We start from the raw sequence: 19,068 nt of genomic DNA, 5'->3' as shown, positions 1-19,068 counted from the left end.
TAAATATTAAATTTCCTACTATTATGGAAACCCGAGTTTATATGACAAGTGCTCTTGGTATCCAAAAAGAAAATTGCGGGTAACCTCGCATTTTTCAGAGATAATTAAGCTTGAATTTGGAAAAGAACGCCATACATTGCTTTGTATTCTAAAGCTTTTTTACAAATATTGTTGATTAATTATCTTTGAAAAATGTGTGGTTACCCCCACTTTTCTTTTTGGATTTCAATAACACTTGTTAAGATCTGCATTTCCCGCATATTGAGTAAACCGCGCAAAAGTACCTTTGAATTAGTAGGCACCGTCCTTAAGCGCAGGGCCTCACAACCCGTATCAAAAACAAGATGAATCGTAGAATACAGCCCCGCAATTCTTATCGTCCGTTCGCCTAAATAATTTTTAGGCTTTCTTAAAAAAAGTAAACATCATTATTATCATCATTCGGCTGCCGAATGGGCAAGTGCAGCGATTGTGCCGGCCGACATCTCATCTTCATCATACCCTAATATGCGTTGAATGTAAGATAAGTAAAAATGAAATGCACAAGAGAGATTTCTTAAAACAGAAAGCCATGTTGGACCGTGAACAGTCAACATGGGATCAATACAAACGAGCCCGGAACCAGACAAATAACGAAATTAAGAAAGCCAAACGTAAATACTTCATTGACAATCTGAAGCTCAGCAAGTCAAATCCCAAAAAAACGTGGTATTTAATCAATGAACTGTCTTCGCGACGATCAAACAAGGCTGGGAATATTTCGGAAATTAAAATTGCCGAGCAAATTGCAACTGCAACCCCTTGAAATTGCTGAAGAACTAAATCTGCACTTTTCAAACATTGGTGAAAGGCTTGCCTCAGAAATTCCAGCATCGGATACAGAGCCTGAAACATATCTCACGCCAACTGAAACCTCGTTCTCATTGAAGGCACCATCGCTGAATGTGGTTTATAAGCTGTTGTGCAAACTAAATCAGAGGAAGTCGGCCGGACTAGATAATATTCCAAATAAACTATTAAAAATGGCTGCCAGCATAGTTTCACCATCTCTTACACTAATCTTTGCTAAATCGATCGAGACTGGTATCTTTCCAGATGAGTGGAAATTGGCAAGAGTGACTCCTATTTTCAAAAAGGGCAAAAGGGATGACCCCAACAATTATCGACCAATATCCGTCATACCCACCGTTGCCAAAATATTTGAAAAATGTGTTTGTGATCAACTTAGTGAGTATCTTAACGCTAACAACCTACTATGCCACTGTCAATCTGGATTTCGATCGTTACACAGTACCCTTACTGCCCTGGTTGATGCTGCAAACAGCTGGTCGGTTAATATTGACAATGGCCTTGTCAACGGTGTAGTTTTCATAGATCTTAAAAAGGCCTTCAACACCATTGATCACAGTATTCTCTTACGGAAGCTCCGTATATATGGTGTTGATACAATCAGTATTAAGTGGTTTGAATCTTATCTTTTCCGCCGAAGTCAGAGATGTAGTCTTGCTGGCCAGTTGTCTAATGCTGCACCGGTTTCTTGTGGCATCCCACAGGGTAGCAACCTTCGGACCACTCTTATTACCTTTTTTTTTTTAAATTCCTAGTTTACATTAACGATCTGCCAAATTGCCTTAGGTTGACCTCCCCAAGGATGTTTGCTGATGATACTAACATAACCTTTGCTGCCAGCACATTGACTGATCTTGAGAACGGTTTAAATTCAGAGTTAAGAAGTCTTAACATACGGCTCATTTCCAACAAACTGAGCTTGAATGTTGCGAAGACCGAATTTATGGTTATTGGGTCAAACCAACGTTTAAATTCATTCTCAGACAATGAAGTAAATGTTTAGATTGATGCTAAATTAATCACTAAAGTTAAAGAAGCTAAATCACTAGGCGTGATAATTGGCGAACACCTCTCATGGTCTAATCATATAGGTGATCTTAGCAAGAAGATATCTTCAGCTATAGGCGCCCTTAAACGAATAAGACCATACATCTCAAAGCGCACTGCCCTCCAAATCTATCAAGCGTTGATCTTACCCCACTTTGATTATTGTAGCTCCCTTTGGGGCGATTGCAACTTAACCTTAAGTGATAAACTTCAAAAGCTTCAAAATAGGGCTGCCAGGGCGATTACCAGGTCCAATTAGTCCAATTAGAAAGTGCCACTTTCCTTTTAAATCTGTTAAATTGGGATGATCTAACTACTCGCCGACAAAAGCTTAAAGCTATATTAATGTTTAAACCAATCAATGGACTCACCGCAGCGTACCTCCAGAATTCATTCAGTACCCGCAGCACGCAATACAACTTAAGAAACGTAGAGGCTAAACTTGAGTTGCCTTTACCGTGCACAAATTATGGCAAGCGTGCTTTTTGTTATAGCGGAGCACTGTTATGGTATTGTTTACCCATCAGCTCGCGACAATCAGACTCCCTAGAATACTTTAAAAGGGAAATTGACCAACTGTATAGTAGGTGCCGGTCGGGCTCCCACACGGCAATCTTGTAAAACAGTGTACATTGTAGTTGTAATGAAACTTTTTATTGTAAAATATTCTGAAGATTTTACCGTGTATAAATAAATAAAGTAAGTATGTACGAGGACGTCCAGCTGGGGCCAGTTTCTCGAAAGTCCCGAAAACTTTTCGGGCCCGAAAAGCCATTTGTGAAACTGACAATCGCTTGTTTCGGAAAGCCGATCTTTTAACATGTTTTCGAGCTAACTAAAAGAAACATGTCCGTGAAGTTTGAAGACCTAAATCATCTCCGTTCTTGAGATACAAAGAGAACTGTGACACCCGAAAATGTCCCGTAAATTTTCGGGACTTTCGAGAAACGGCACCAGGGGCCCGTTTCTCAAAAGTCCCGAAACTTTACGGGCCGTTTTCGGGTGTCACAATTCCCTCTGTATCTCAAGAAAAGAGAGGATTTAATTCGTCAAACTTCACAGTTATTTTTCTTTTTGTTGCCTTGAAAACATGTTAAAAGATTGGCTTTCTAAAACAAGCGGTTGGCAATTTCACAAATGGCTTTTCGGGCCCGAAAAGTTTTCGGGACTTTCGAGAAACGGGCCCCAGGTCTCCTTTTGCCATGAGGTGGTATGTAGAGTGCATATCTTCTGGCAGACGAAGGACATGCCCAAGAAAACTCAGCTGTCGCTTCCTTACATGTTGGACAAGAGGCTATGCGTTGGTCATGGAGTGTACGGCAGAGTTAAATACATGGTCTTTTCGTTTAATATCCAGAATGATCCTGTAGCAAGAAGTGGCATTAATTAATGCATTGATTTTGCAAACCATATCTCGAGATAGCACCCGGGATTCGTAGCCAGAGAGAAGGACCATCACACAGGTGGTGTAAAACAATTTGAATTTAATTGCGAATGGTAGTTGCGAACTTCTCCAAAATCGTTCGAGCTTCCAGAAAGCATGCTAGCGCCTTGAAGACATTTATTTAGCAACGTTAACTTTATTTACAAAAAATAATACAAATTAAAACGTAAATGACTGGAATTGATCTACTGTCTATCATACATGACGAAGATGTGTTTTCGGGAGGGTTTTTTAATTGAATTTACCTCAGAGGAAAATTAAATAAAACAGGAAGATTGTTCATTGTGTGAATTAAGTTACTTTGCAAGCAATTCGGGAAGCGAATTGATAGTCTATCCATCCAAACAAAAGCCTCTTAAACAATACATTTCCTAGAGTGTATGTAATGTTTAACAAACGAGCAGCAGTTTTTTATTGGGTTTAAAAACGTAGCCGAGTGAATTTAGACTCGATAACACGTGCTGCGAGTTTTTTTAACGGCTTCAAATGCATTCCACAGAACGCGGGTCCAAAAAATGGTTTAAAATGTGCGGGGAAGATATTAGCAAACAAGAAAAACAAGCCGGGCCTCATTGCTATATTTTACTCATAAAGAATTCCAATGAGGAGTGTTTTATCGGGTTTAACGCTCACGCACGTGTTTTGATAGGCTGTTAGGCTCACGAATTATTGATTTGTTTTTGAAACGCACTTTGTGTTTCTTTTTACATGAAATATACTTATATTTGTATGTTCTCAACAGACCATTTTACAGTTGTAGCTAAGTTACCTGACCTAAGAATGGACGCGAGGCTGCCGGTGACCTCGTTTTGATACAAACCTTTCTGCTTTCCTAATGTTAATGTAGACTATAAGAATTGGCCATTTTCGAAATATCAAATATTCAGCTTGATAGTGAGGCAGTGAGGACAAAAACAATAGAAACTCTTTGGAAAGAATGTGAAAAAATGTTTGCATATTATCCACTTTCCTTTGTATTTGTCCTCACTGCCTCACTATCAAGATGATTTTAATATAATATCGAAAAAGGCCTATTACAACAACACAATTTAAAAGCAGTGAGGCCGGTATCAATATAAGGTCACCAGCAACTTCGCATTCATTCACAGGCTAGGTCACTGAGCAAACAATTGTAAAATGGCCTATTTTCCAAAACAGTGCTAACATTAAACTTTTATCACAATTTAACTATAATTTGGAACCCACGACCTTTGCAATGCCACAGAGATCACGGGTTCGAACCCCGCTAAAGCCACCTGAAAAATTTTTCAGGTGTTTACTATAAGAGACAATTGCTTGAATTGTCCAGTTATGTGCGAGGATTACTTCTCTCTATAACCCAAACTTCAAACATAATTATTATAACTTATTATCTCTAATCGGCATCATCTTACAATACTAAAATCTGTAACAATAAAACTTTTAGAGAAAACTACTTAGACTTACAAAAACGTGAACACATTGTAGTCTACCAAGAAGAAAGCCATTCAGACATTAGAAAACAAAACCCCAACCAGCAAAAGCAATTAGTTCTTTTTTTTTTTTTCGTTTGCTCAGCATCCCAAACAAGGTTATGACGCAATCTTTTTTTCCAGAACTATTTAAAAGATCATGGTTTCTGAGTTAACTATACTCCATCACAGGAATTTTAGAGGATTCATTCACCTTCTTACAAATCCAAAGCCTGGTTGTTGAACATTCTTTTCCAACCAGTTCCCACGGTAAGTACTTCACCAATAGCCCACTTTCGATATATTAAAATTCAGTTCTAAACAAAAGGCATCATCTCGAGGCTCTGGGGAATAAATATAAGGATTTGTATGAGTTTATTCCCCAGAGCCTCGAGATGATGCCTTTTGTTTAGGACTGAATTTTAATATATCGAAAGTGGGCTATTGGGATAAGGCCACTGTGAATGTTTGACAAACCAAATCCCTTCACATGAAAGCTGTTTGTCACATCCACATTTAAAAAAAATTACTACAACTGAAAGGACAGGGACAGGACCCCATGGCAAGGAGTACTACCTTGTATATACATATATATATGTGCCACAGCATTTTCATTTCTACATGTACATGTATTTTAAGATCATAATTTCCTGCCAATTGAGATTCCCCCAGGAATCTTGTACCTCAATAATTTGCTGTAAGCCTTGCATATTTTCAGTTACCCTTGGGGACTCAGAATAACCATTCATGCAGACTGCACCACACTTTTTTTGCAGAAAATGTAATAAAAGAGCTGTCTAAAAATAGCTTGGTCTTTGTGAATGCTGTGACATGGGCCAACATGGTTCGTACAACTTCAGACGAACGAAAACCCTAAGACCCTGAAAACTCAAAAAAAGTAACCCAAAACCCTCAATTTGGCTAACCCTTGGCCTACAGTTGGTTTTTAGGCCTAGAGTGTCACAGGGCCAATATACCGGTATACATCCAACGGGAAATGAAGATGTCTGGCCACATGTGGAGTGTGGTTACTCAGTTAAATATGGGGATCACTCAGCTTTCACTTTGAAACAAGTTGTAGCAAATGAAGGACTTGAACTTCGCTTGAGATACATGTAACTCAAAAAACCAACTTTAGGCCTAGTGCTCACCAAAGTGAGGGTTTGGGTTCTTAAGTTCTTAGGGTCTTAGTTTTCGAGACACCCATATTTGGCGTGCAAAACACTTAGCCCCTTTACAACAAACACACATGGCAGACAATCCCACAGCTTGGTGCGATGTGTACAATGTATGTTATTGAGGTGGAGATGCAGTTTCTCTTTGTGTACATGAACGCCTTGATGTTTTATACCTAGAATTTGCCTCACTGTAATCACTTATCGCTTGGTGTTAGTCAAAAATGGCCAAATTTTCCTTAGCAAAAAGATTTAGTTTTTCAGAAAATGATGTAGCATAAACAAATTTGTGAATTTCAAGGACTTTTCAAGACCTAATAAAGAAATGAAGTACTCTTCAAGGACCTTAAACGAATTCAAGGACTTTTCAAGGCAGGTACTAAAATTCAAGACCTTTTCAAGATTGTACAAACCATAGCCAAGTACATATATGGAAGTTGCAAGCTCCTACAGCTGCAGTCATGGACTCCTGACAAATTTTCTTATTTTTGCTTTCTTTGCTTCATCAAAATAAATACAAGAGAATACCTCAAAATAGTCCTTGTATTAAAAAATACTAGGATGGTATGTTGTTATAATTCCAAAATGTCAAACTGTAAACATTCGCTTGGACACCCTGACAAGATGCCGAGCCTTGTGTCACTTACCTAGCCTTGTGTGGCCTTTAATAGTATGTTAACAATCTTATCGCTTTAACTTGGACTTCTTTTTCACGGGCTCATCATCATCATCCTCATCACAGATATTACTGTTGTTATCTCCCTCTCTAACATCACCATTACCAGCACCAGCTACTTCCTCTTCAGTACTTGGTCTGGTCAGTGCTTTCCCCGAAATAACAGATCTTTCTGTGCCTCTTCTGGCTTCACTATGGAACAACACAGCTCTACAGTTCTTGGTGACAGCCGCTTTAGATTGTTCTTCAGTTAAGTTGAACAAAAGCCCAAGATTGATGATGTCATAAGGCCCACGAAAATCCATCTCATTTTCGGCCCCACTAGAAATGACGATATTCTTTCCTTTCGTGAAAACAACCAGGTCCAAAGCCGCGGAAATGAGGTTTTTTCTACAAGTTGGATCTCTCAAAGCCGGTGAGTAGATTATCTCAAAATGAACTCCACGTTCGATAGCTGCGTTCACTGTAGGGAATTTCAAGAGAAATGGAAGACGGTGTGTCAGGTCCAGTGAAATTATATCAATTTCAAGAGTCGTGCAAGCTTGTTGAAAAAGCTTCTCAGTTGCTGGCTGAACAGCTAAGATATCAAATGATTGAACAGCATCACTAGACAGTTGATGTACTTGGCTTTGGTCATCTAAAAGCACAGTTAAGCGCGACATCAGCTTCAGCTTCGCGTGAGTTTTCTTCAGCTCTTTCATCCCTAGAAAATCATCCCACTTTATCGGTGTCAATTTCTCCGTTTCCGGCCCTTTTTTCTTTTGCTTTTTTACATGAAAGGTTTTGCATACAGCAACTGTCCCGAAACCGAGTTTGGCAGCTCTGAGAACGAGTTCTTCGGTCGTATGTGGGTTGCAGAGACAGGCCACATTGAGATCAGCAAAGGCCGCCATCTTGGAAATTATAGGAAAACCGCTGACCACGTCCAATTTATAGAACTGAAATCGTTTCCAGTCTCCTTCCAAGAGAAGAGCAACCGATTTGTCGCACATCCGGCCTTCCGTCCATCCGTCCCTGCGTCCATCCATTTTTAGTCGTGGATACGCGAAGCGTATAAAAGACTATCGTAAGGGGTCAGAATATGCAAATTTGTCACTCGCTCAGTTGCATTCAAATTGATATGGCAACGATCAATATCGATTTTTCGACGTTTCTCTTTCCGAAGTAATGCCGCAAAGTGATACGTTGAAATATTCTTCGACTTTTCTTCGTTCTGATGGGATTCATACTCGTTGCAGTCAGCATGTATTACCGAGCCATTGCTCAGTGGAAGACTTAAGTATGGGGCGCCAAATGTAAAAATATTATTAAGGGGTGCCAAATGAAAAAATATATTTTAAGTACTTTTTCCCAATATTTTGTGTTATTTATCAGACGTAATAAAAGTTGTCCTGTAATTGATAAATTACTCATTGAAGTACCTTTGCAATTTATAAATCGCTCGAGGCCCAACTTTGCGATATACAGATCACAATATTGCCAACTTAGCGATTTATAAATCGCAAGGTTATCAACTTTGCGATTTATAAATCGCAACTTTGCGATTTATAAATCGCAAATTTGGTAACCTTACGATTTATAAATCGCAAAGTTCGTAATGTTGCGATTTATAAATCGCACCTAAATTGCAATTCGAAAATCACACATTTGCGATTTATACGTGCGATTTATAAATCGCACTTTTGCGATTTAATATAACCGCAAACTCATAAAATTCATGCCTCGTGGTCCAATGTTTTGATTTTTTGGTTCGCAGACGAGACTTGACAAGAGTGCTCTCCTCAGCCGTCTCAGGAACAATTTCTCAGGCATTAAGTGCTTAGAAAAGTGAGGTAAGGATAGGTTTTATTTTTTTCATCAATTTTATTTTGATTTATGGCGAATCGTTCTGAACTGTAAGCTTCGTTTTATTGCCATGCTTTCAATTTGCAGAGCTCGAGATCACAGAATCTTTATCGTACTGCATCTATCCCACCCTCCGCTCCTCGGGTTTGTACGATTTCATCTAGCTTCTTCTTTACCTGTGTCGGTTATAAGTTATCATTAACTTTCATTCGGCGTCCTCGGACTTAGGTCGACAATTTAAGCAACTACGTCTTCTAGACAACTGAAAAATTCGGGTGGCTTTAAGACTCTAATGGAGTCGAACTCATGACTTCTGCGATGCCGCAGTTGAGAGCATGTCAATTTATTGGGCTCATTTCTATTAGCATTAGCAAAAATTCCATCACTGCCAAGATACAAACGATGTTGACAAGTGCATATTACATTACATCATTTCGCTCGCAAATGTGTCTATGTCGGACGTAAATTTGAAATTCAGGACAAAATGTTTTTATCCTACTGTTTACTCTCAATTTCTTTTCGGTCTACGTATAATGCACTTGTTTGCATATTGGCACTGAGGGAATTTTTGCTAATGTTAATATAGATTCATTTCATCGGTCGAGTCCTTCACAGAAACAAGACCCTCTCCAGTGTGTGGTTTCAGTGTGCAACGGTGTCACAGTGTTTTGTGTTCCCCCGTGTTATCTGTTCCCCCGAACACTGGGCACTAGTGCTGTGTGTTCCCTATTTGCCATAACGATAAATAAGGTATCAGAACATGAATACATAAAGTATCCTAAACATGCATAAAAGCTAACCTTAGCCCTAAAAACTTTTGTTTAGGCCTAATTAGGCCTAAGGTTAGCTTATATGCATACTTTTCGTTATGGCGAAGGGGGGGGGGGGGGGAGCACACAGCACTAGTACACAGTGTTCGGAGGAACAGATAACACGGGGGACACAAAACGCTGTGACACCGGCATCGAAGAGATCATGGATCTGAATTCTTCAGGTGTCAAAAAGAGACAGTTTCTTAAATTGTCGACCTAAGTGCGCGGATCACTTCTCTCATTCGCCGAATGAAAGTTAATGATAACTTGTAAAGACACAGGTAAAGATAAAGCTAGATGAAATCGTACAAACCTGAGAAGGAGCGGTTGGTGGGATAGATGCAGTACGATAAAGATTCTGTGATCTCGAGCTCTGCAAATTGAAAACATGGCAATAACACGAAGCTTACAATTCAGACCAATTCGCCATAAATCAAAATAAAATTGACGAAAAAAGTCAATCCTATCCTTACCTCACTTTTCTGTGATGATTCCTGAGCACTTAATGCCTCAGAAGTTCTTCCTGAGACGGCTAAGGAGAGCAGTCTTGTCAAGTCTCGTCCGTGCACCAAAAGATCAAACCATTGGAACACGAGCCCGCAGGCATGAATTTGTTTGTTCAATCTGTAAATCGGAACCAGAAACCCTCTATCAGGTCGTTTTTTATTGCAGTCATCATGTACAACGTTAAATGTAATAAGAAGTGGGCCCTGTGCTTAGACAATATTCTAAATTGTTGATAAGTGTGTTTATTAATTAAAAACCGGCTTTGCGCTTGGGTTTGTTATTAATGGAATCATATACGTATTGTGGATTATTATTATTATTATTATTATTATTATTATTATTATTATTATTATTATTATTATTATTATTATCATTTTTTTTTTTTTTTTTTGGGGGGGGGGGCGGTATTATGTAATAGCATAAGTATAAGAATTTCATTGTTAGTAAGTAATGTTATCGGCTGTAAGTATTGGTAGTATTGTATTAGTTTAGTAGGCAGCACTGTATGTATGTATGCATGTATGTATATACATTAATAAGTATGTAAGTATAAAAAAAATGAGTTTGCGGTTATATTAAATCGCAAAGGTGCAATTTATAAATCGCACGTGCGATTTATAAATCCGCGCAAATGTGCGATTTTCAAATTGCAATTTAGGTGCGATTTATAAATCGCAATAATACGAATTTTACGATTTATAAATCACAAAGAACTTGGCAATCTTGCGATCTGTAAATAGCAAAGTTGGGCATCGTGCGATTTATAAATCGCAAAGGTACTTCAATGTGTTAAGCTGTGTTATTTATAAATTACAGGACAACTTTTGCGACATTTGATAATTAAATAACACAAAATATAGGGGAAAAGTACTTAAATAATATTTTTTACATTTGGCGCCTCATACTAAAGAGGACGGACACTGTGCTATGTGTGCTGAAAATGAATGCGAAGAGACATTTGCTTGTCGATCCGCCAAGTTCAACGATCCACCACTCGTATTAGCAAAAGAGCACGCCGTGAGATTGCCGTGGACAGTGACAACTGTGTTCACCTAAAGCAAACTACTGGTCTTTTAGTTTGTTAATACTATTTCATCATTCTATTGGTCATATTCAATACTTATAAGGCATACTTGTAACACATTTAAAACCAGATGCTGAGTTTACAAAGATGTTCTCGGTATCACCTTGCTGTAGTTGAACAGTGAAGCAATCCTTTACAATAAGAATCAAACCCGAAAAAAAAAAGTAAAGGAACTTTATTTAAGTGTCTAGTCGTACTAGCGCTGGAGCACTGGAGACACTTTAAACTGAAATTAACGAATATTAACGCAAATCAAGTCAAAGGCAAATCAAGTCGAATTCATTCTTTCCTAGCTAATTTATCCTCTGGTACTTCAAAGGCTTTTGACATCCTCGTAAAAAGTTTAAAAGAGCCGAAAACACCGGTTGACGATTATTTCCACCTGGTTCTTTTGCATGTATAAAATGCAACAAAATACAGCATGTCTTATATCAAACACGAGAAGGAGCGTTTCATCGGATATCCAAACACCGAGAAGCGAGTTGAAAAACGAGGCCGGAGGCCGAGTTTTTTAACCGCTTTCGAGGTGGTTGGATTCTTGCGAGTGTTTGATATTGCCTCTCAAAGGAATCAGTATTTTAAGAGATATTTGGGATCAAAGTTGGCGAAATTTTATGCTAATTAAGTCCACATATCCAAACTTCCTTCACGGTAGTGATTTCTTTTGTTTTTGGCTTATGGATTATTAATGAGTTTGAGAACATCCGTTCCAGATTTTCGTGAAAGGTTGAAAGGTTTTGGAAACAATTCTTGTTTTTACTTATCGCAAAGTGGGGCATTTGTAGCTGTTTACATAATTGAGTACCCTTAAGATATTTGAAAACTGGCCTGATGTAGCCTGCCAATGATAATGCATTCTTTTTAGATAAAAATCAAACACAAATTCAGTCATCATTTTCTGACAATATCAGAAAGGAAATGATCGCAAGAGAACTCCCAATTTGAAAGCAATGTATCTACGACTTCTTCACAGTTCTTCTTTGAAAGTTGACTAGAAGGCCCACACTGACTTTCCATTAGAGCTCAGTGTCGCGAGAAAGAATTGTTTTTTTAGATCATTTTGAAACAATACACGCTATACCAATTCTTCAATGTCGTTTTAGTTGCTTAATTTTCTGCGGCCGGCTTGCGACAAATTTTAGATTTCATAAACTCCCGGATCAAGGTTTTTGAAATTGTCATACTGTCATGAAATATGTAATCAGCTTTACAACACCTGGGTGACTTTCCATCTTTCCCATGCACAAAAAAAGTTCATCCTTGGTAACGCGTGAAACTGATCGGCGAAACAAAACTCAGGCGAATAGGAAGTATGCAGACTCCGTTCCTGTTGATAACCTCTTTTCTTCTTTTCTGTCCAGGTGAAGAAAAACTTTTATTGTCCGATTTAGGAATGCTATGCTTATAGTATTAGTATATACGTCGCCCTTTGATGGTTTGAAAGTCGTAAGCGTGCTTTAAGTGAAAATATTGAGCGCCTCGATCATTTAATGTCGCCTAGCTATTCCGTTAAATCGTGAATTAAGTAACTATACGAAAGGTATGTTTAAGGTCCCTAGTTTTACTGAGGCAGTCCATTATTTCCTTGCCATTTGTCTCTGCCACACGCGCGCTTTTCGATGTTTTGTTTTGTTGTTGTTGTTGTTTTGTTTTTGTTTTTCTCGTTTCGTGCTTGGTTTTGTGTCTTTTACAAGGGCTCGATAGATATAATATTGGACTCAACTGGAAACTGATAAATTATTGAACTTTTGAAAACGGTCCAATGAAGGTTCTAGTCGTAAAAAGTCAATATCCCTACAAAAAAGGGCCGCTTGTTTGAGCTGCAATTGTGAAACGATTTTCCAAGCCAAATGTCTTCGCAGTTGGGCAAACAATTCACGCAGCTGCGAAGATTCGTGGAAGAAAAAACCAAATTTAACGAGAAAGTGTAAGGCTGGATGATTATTTCACTCTGCAACAAATTACGTTCCTAGCCAGACTGAGAAAGTCGTTTGCTAAAACTGAAAAAGAAATCGCCCTCTCGAACTCACGACATCAGCGGCCGATGAGAAGAAAGCTGATGCATTGAAATAAGATTCAATTAAACCGGCATCGCCTATGGCCTACATGTCGTCCCTAGAAATCGCTCTAATTGAAGATCGAGTTAAAGTGCCCATAACCTAATTTTTCTCACTTAGTCATCTGAATCTACACATATCTCATAGACATAAGTATACGTAGGAATCCTTCGACTCGCAAAACGCAAAACCTCAAAAAAGAAGGAAAAATGGCTGCAGATTTTGTCTTGGTAAAAAGAAGCCCGGTAAAACTTCTTCACTGTGCTAGATTCACTTCAAAGAGTATGACTTTCAGTATTGTATGGACAACAAAACGAAAAGATCGTTGAAGGCGGATGAGATTCGCTTACAGGAACAGACATAAGCGTTGACTATAATTTCCTCGCGAGACCTTCCTTATCCTCTTTTCTGTAATTTTGTAGCCATTCCTCGTCTGCTAATGGTTCTTCCACGTAGGGTTTCGTGTAGTTCTGGGTTTCAGTGCTGGCGCTGGCTGATTCGTCGAGACCGGCAACTACTCGCCTCAAATTCTTTTTTTTAAATCGCCAGTTTATTAACTTCCAGATTCAGAGGCACTTTCCTTGATGATAAATATAGGCATGATTGATTTTTTTGTTTACTGAAAAATACCAAAAACGATCGCTGAGCGATACCTTGGCGTTGATTAGTAAGAAAAGATAAGACTCACGCCAACAAGCATTCCTTAATCTACGTCACAGCGAGCCCGTGAAGTCCTGACCAGCGGAAGGGGTGTACCAAATAAAAGTACGATTGAAAAAATTCGCCTCTCGCTGGATTTGAAAAATTCTTTTGCCAAAGTTCATTTTTTTAATATGGACTTTCAAATAGGAAAATAAAACTTTTTAGGTTATGGGCACTTTAAATCAACATGCAGTCAAAGAGCCACGTAATCTCGTACCTAGATCTCACTCTGTCACTGGGGAGATCTGGGTACGAGATTAAGAGCCACGTAACACCGAGTTTGGACTATTTATGTTAATAAAAAGTAAATAAGTGACATAATGTTAAATTGATCCACCCTAGTGAAAAAAAATTCAGTCACTAAGTAAATTATTTGGCTGCGTATCACAAAAACAACAACGTCAGAATATACCGTCTATTTTCGTACTTACTTTTTACCACTCAATTTTTTATCGGGCCCTATGAATTGTTCCAGCGACAGAAATTTATCTTGATCGAACGCTAATTTGTAACTAGACGCATATCTTCGTGAACTCGGCCTTTCCTTGTGATGTTCTAGATCGCCAAATGAAAAACAAAGAAAACTAAATGCAGTAGAGATGTCGGTCTAGATTATTGTTCATTATTTGGGTTAAAGAGAGGGCAATAATTCTTGTTGTGTTCTTTCATAATGTTCGCTCGTAAAGTGATCTCTCGTAAAGGTCGCGGACCGATACGTCCAGAAAATGCTTTACATATTTTGGTGTTGCTCTACCACGAGGGGTGTGTGCATTTGTATGTGGTTTGAGCGTATTAGACACCATATTGGTATCGATAGTGCATATATTTTATAATTATGTTTTATACCTCGAGATTGACTTGACTTGTTTACATGATGATATGCTGACTTCTGGGATTGCACTTTATGACAAATTTACTTGCAGGCATACTTGCTGGCGTTCTTCAGGACGGACCTTCAGGTGGGTTACTGTCTTTTCTCAAAATAAAATAAATGTCAAGGCGCTCGATATCAGGGTCCATTTCTGGATCTAGCGCAACTGTTTTGTAACGCTATTCCTTGCTTACAAAGTTATGTTTATGACAATGACTTGTCACCCGTAGTGACGATCATCACTTTTGGAAGTTTAAGATATCTCTTAGTTCTCTTTTGAGCGTGGTTTCGACTCAACAGATACAAGTGAACAAACCGACCAAAATTAAACTAGGAAGCTGATAAAGATTTTGTTTTGAGATAACTTTCCTGACCCCAATGAAAATTTTTAAAAAAATCGATAACTTCTGACGTCAAAAGATAGGGATGGTTGTTTTCGATACTGCCATTCCCTCAGCCGTAACTTACCCTGTACTCTTTTTTCACTTTGGTTGTGCCTTATAATGTGTGCCACTTGAAAAGCCGTGTGGTTAAACATCGCAAGAAATCTAAAGTGCGTTTGAATGGTATACAGCTGTGAACAATCAGAAAGGAATTTGTCACAAATTGTTTTCAAGTAATGGGTGTAGGAGCTCGCTGGACATGACGATGCCGATGATGATGAGGAGGAGGCTGTGGTGTATTTCACAACACTTGTTGTGGAGGAGGCTCCAGCTGGAAGATCTTTCCTTCTTTTTTGATCGTTTCGTCAAAATAAAATTAGTAGTAAACAAGTGCATGAGCGCAAATCCAAACAATAATCACTTTGAGGCTGGAGAGAATTTAAGGGTTACTTTACGGGTTGGCTAGGTTAAAATAATTTTTCTTGCCTGTTAACCTTTTTTGTTAAAGGGAATTGGGCAGTCTGGACTGGTAAACTGAAGACCAAGCAAAGTATTGTACGCCGGATGTTATAGTTTTACAACTGTCTTTTTATATACCAATTTTAAATTCGTTTTCATACTTGTTCTTTGATTTTTGTGTTGGCAAATACCCCGGAAATCACCCCGACCCTGATAGGTGCAGTAGTTTTATCATGTGCGATGTATCTGGGAGAAAACACGAGATGACATGTCCAAGTAACCTTTTATTCAACCCAAAGCTTCTCGTCTGTGACTGGCCAATCAACGTGGACTGCACTAAAGGTAGTTGAAAGAAATGTTTATACACACGAGCCAAAAAAATTGACCGGCTCCCAACTGTGTGGCTTCATACCTCAGTTGTTAGAGCATTGCACCGACATTGTTGAAGCCACCTGAATATTTCAGGCGGGCCGGTGTCTTTAAAGACACAATTGCTTCATTGAATTGTCCAGCTAAGTGGATCATTTCTCTCTTTCGACTTAAGGTAGTAGTTCAACTACAGAAGGGCCCTAAAGAGATCTCTTGGTTCCAGCTTGAAAACCTTTGATTCCAGACTAGAAAGATTGTGTACTGTCGATTGATTATCACACACGTTGAAATACCTAACCCTGCCTGTCAGTGAATAATTGTTACTCTATGTAAGCTTTTTTGAACATGAATGCTGAAGGATCTTTTATATCTAAACACGTTTGCAAATTGAAACACGTGTTGCAAGCACTGTTTATTTTCCATTTGTCACGTCTTTTTCCTTAAAAATAACAGAAACTTGTGTCGGCCATATTGTTTTGATTATGTCCCTCCTTGTGGCCTAGGCGTTGTTGCCATAGTAACTTAATTGAGATTCGACAAAATACACTATGGGATTATTTGTACTGCTTATCAAAATCAATTAATTTTGGTGAGTTATCATGCATGAGAAAAGTGATCCTCGCACTAAACTGAACAATTTAAGAGATTGTCACTTTACAGACACCTGAAAAATTCAAGCGGCTTCAAACATACATTTCTTTCATTCATAATTTCTTTATCATTATCTTTCTTAGATTTTTGCGCTGACAAAAACCCTGGAAATCACCCCGACCCCGATACGTGCAGTGGTTTTATCATGTGTGATGTAGCTGGGAGAATGCACAAGATGACTTGTCCAAGCAACCTTTTGTTCAACCCAACCCTCCTTGTCTGCGACTGGCCTTCCAACGTGGACTGCGATGATGGCAGTGGAGCAACGGCTGGGTTCTAGTCAGATCTTATAGTTCAGCAATTTTAACAAACTTCGAATCCAAAATGGAAATTATTGATTATGCTAATTGATTTTCAAAATATGTTGAAAAAGTTACTCATTACGTCGTCTCTGAATAAAAAACAATTCCAAAGAGAAACAATACGCTTTCCTTTATCTCTTAGATAGTACTTGCGCAGTGATTGGCTAGTTTAGCCAAACGCGTTCAGCAGTAAATGCTGCTAATTTAAAATTGCTTTTGTTGCTTGACTCAACTTAAATTTGTTTTCGCGAGCTGTTCTGGATTGGTTACGGCTCATTTTTTTTATATAATTTTATTTACCTGCTGCGGTCGCCGTATCTTAGTGAACAGCCCTCGAGACTCATTTGATAAGATTGAAATGCGATCTTTTTCTCTGAAACGACCCCGCCAATCGCAGTACGTTTGGAGGAAAATAATAGAGCAGGTGAATGGGTGAGTTCCCTATGTCAATGTGACAACATCGTGCTAGTTATCATAACTCCTGTCACCGCTACATTTTAAAGATCTTAAACAGTAATAGCATTTGTCGTTTCCGACAGCATCATCTACACCGATGCGTTTTGGTTTGAAAACGCTTGCATTTTTATGCGTTTTCCCTCATCTGCCGCACTAAAGCGACCGAAAACACCAATGTACTTTATAACAGAAACAGGGACTTCAAACCTTCATCGATTTTAAAATAAGGGCGGGGAGGAGAAAACAATTGCTGTGTTCACAGCAACAAAATCAGGTCAAGTGAACAAGTTCTTGCTGATGTGCTCTTAAACCGAGTTTTTCTTACTTTGTTTAAGTTATGAGAATGTTCACACCGTGCGAAACATGCGAGACACCAATTTTTGCGTGACAAAATGTCTTTGTTATTATGGCGTCGTAAGTCACCATAGCAACTTCAAAGCCATCTAGAAAAATCTTACGTTTTGTCTTGTATCTCAAAAACTCTCTGCAAAGTTAAGGAAAATTGTCCATGTCCCATTTATGAATTGGCTCCAGAGAATTTCATAAACTTTGGAAATAGTCATGGTTCCAGTTTAGCCTGTTAAATACTTAAGAGCAATTACAAATCAGGTCATTGTAACGCGTTGGTTTTTTTGATATGATTTTTAAGTAACTCACTTGTTGCTTTGGTAAACTATTACGTCACTAAATTGGACGCATTTTGTAACGCAATCATTGTTAGTTTGTTTGATCATACAGGATGAGTCAATCCTTGTAGTGGTTTCTTGAAAGGATTGACACTGGTTCGAAAAATGAAAAACGTATTTCGATGAACACTGATTTTACAACTCGTTCTAAAGGTCTTTATAAGCCCTATCGGATTCATGCCCCTTCGATTATGAGCCCATCCACAATTTCTTTCTTCTAAGTTGTATAATTATACGCACCTGGCTTAAAGCCTCGTCTACACGAGCAATTTTTATGTGACAATGTTTATTTGCTCGTGTAAATGAGGAAATTTGGGTGACGAAAGTATTTGCTGAAATCTGGCGTGTTAGCAGTTATGTGACATACAAAAGTTGCGTAAATTCGTCTACGTTGCATATATATATGCAACGTACATTGTACCATAACTTTTCCCTCAGCCACTAAGAGGCAGGGGAAAGAGCCTGGGTAAGAAGTTAATGTTAAATGGTTGCAATAACACTTATATTATACATGACCTTTCTTATCTTTGTAAAATTCAAAGCTGGTGTACAGTCTGTTTTGTACATGTCTCCTACAATGTTGAAATGTTAAACGAACAAAAGAATTCAAAATACCATGCTCAAAATTGTATTCATTGTATTAAATTATCGAAGTCTATCCTTTCTCTTCCCCTCCCCTGAGATGAGGCAGGCCCTCAATACAGTCTTCACCAGAGTAGTGACAAAGGAATGTTTCATAAGGAAAGGAAGGGAATTGTATGCATTTTAACCTTTTAAATGATGGTGAAATTGACAACAAAGGGAACAATCTAATGCATTATTTATATAAGTTATTTTATTTCTGGTATAATTAAGAGTAAAATGCCGCATCATCTGAAATGGAAAATACATCTCCAGAGGAAGGTTACGCAAAGTTCTTTTTTGTATCAGTCAAATGTTCGGTAACCGAGCTTTCTTCTACATACACATAAGCAAGTTATATTTGAAAAAAGGTAACGTTTAAACAATTGGTTTATTTAAGAAAGTTCAACATTGTGCAAAATTAAAAACAGATTATTGAACAATTAATTAATTAAGAAATGTTTACCCATTACACCAATCATAATCAGAGCTTTCCGGTATGAACGATCTCACAAACTCTTCTAAGAAAAAGACGATTGTTCCTCAGTGTTTGGAGCTCTGGAGCTATATACATGAATCAGTTGAATCTATAACAGCTAACGCTGCAACCTATTTCATCGT

At 38.3% G+C, this 19,068-nt stretch overlaps 3 protein-coding genes across 3 annotated transcripts in view; 1 reads left to right on the top strand and 2 right to left on the bottom strand.

The window, feature by feature from the left end:
- Positions 1–5,163: 5,163 nt before the first annotated feature.
- Positions 5,164–7,535, bottom strand: LOC137991005 (ribonuclease P protein subunit p30-like). The gene has a single exon (XM_068836134.1). The coding sequence runs from the start codon at positions 7,533–7,535 to the stop codon at positions 6,651–6,653; it is 885 nt and encodes a 294-aa protein (XP_068692235.1). The 3' UTR covers positions 5,164–6,650.
- Positions 7,536–12,103: 4,568 nt separating this feature from the next.
- On the top strand, positions 12,104–16,804 carry LOC137991004 (U-scoloptoxin(01)-Er1a-like). The gene is made up of 3 exons (XM_068836133.1): positions 12,104–12,251; positions 14,573–14,608; positions 16,466–16,804. The coding sequence occupies exons 1-3, from the start codon at positions 12,203–12,205 to the stop codon at positions 16,660–16,662; spliced, it is 282 nt and encodes a 93-aa protein (XP_068692234.1). The 5' UTR covers positions 12,104–12,202; the 3' UTR covers positions 16,663–16,804.
- A 1,877-nt stretch (positions 16,805–18,681) lies between these two features.
- The window catches only part of LOC137991003 (uncharacterized), a 2,681-nt gene continuing 2,294 nt past the window's right edge, over positions 18,682–19,068 (bottom strand). Inside the window, exon 1 of the mRNA XM_068836131.1 lies at positions 18,682–19,068. This exon is cut by the window's right edge and continues 2,294 nt beyond it. The gene's annotated coding sequence lies outside the window, so the exon portion shown is untranslated.

The sequence above is a fragment of the Montipora foliosa genome, chromosome 2 (genome assembly GCF_036669935.1).
Source record: "Montipora foliosa isolate CH-2021 chromosome 2, ASM3666993v2, whole genome shotgun sequence".
NCBI lineage: Eukaryota > Metazoa > Cnidaria > Anthozoa > Scleractinia > Acroporidae > Montipora > Montipora foliosa.
Note: the sequence above shows the minus strand (reverse complement) of the source record. Positions and strands in the feature narration are given on the sequence as shown.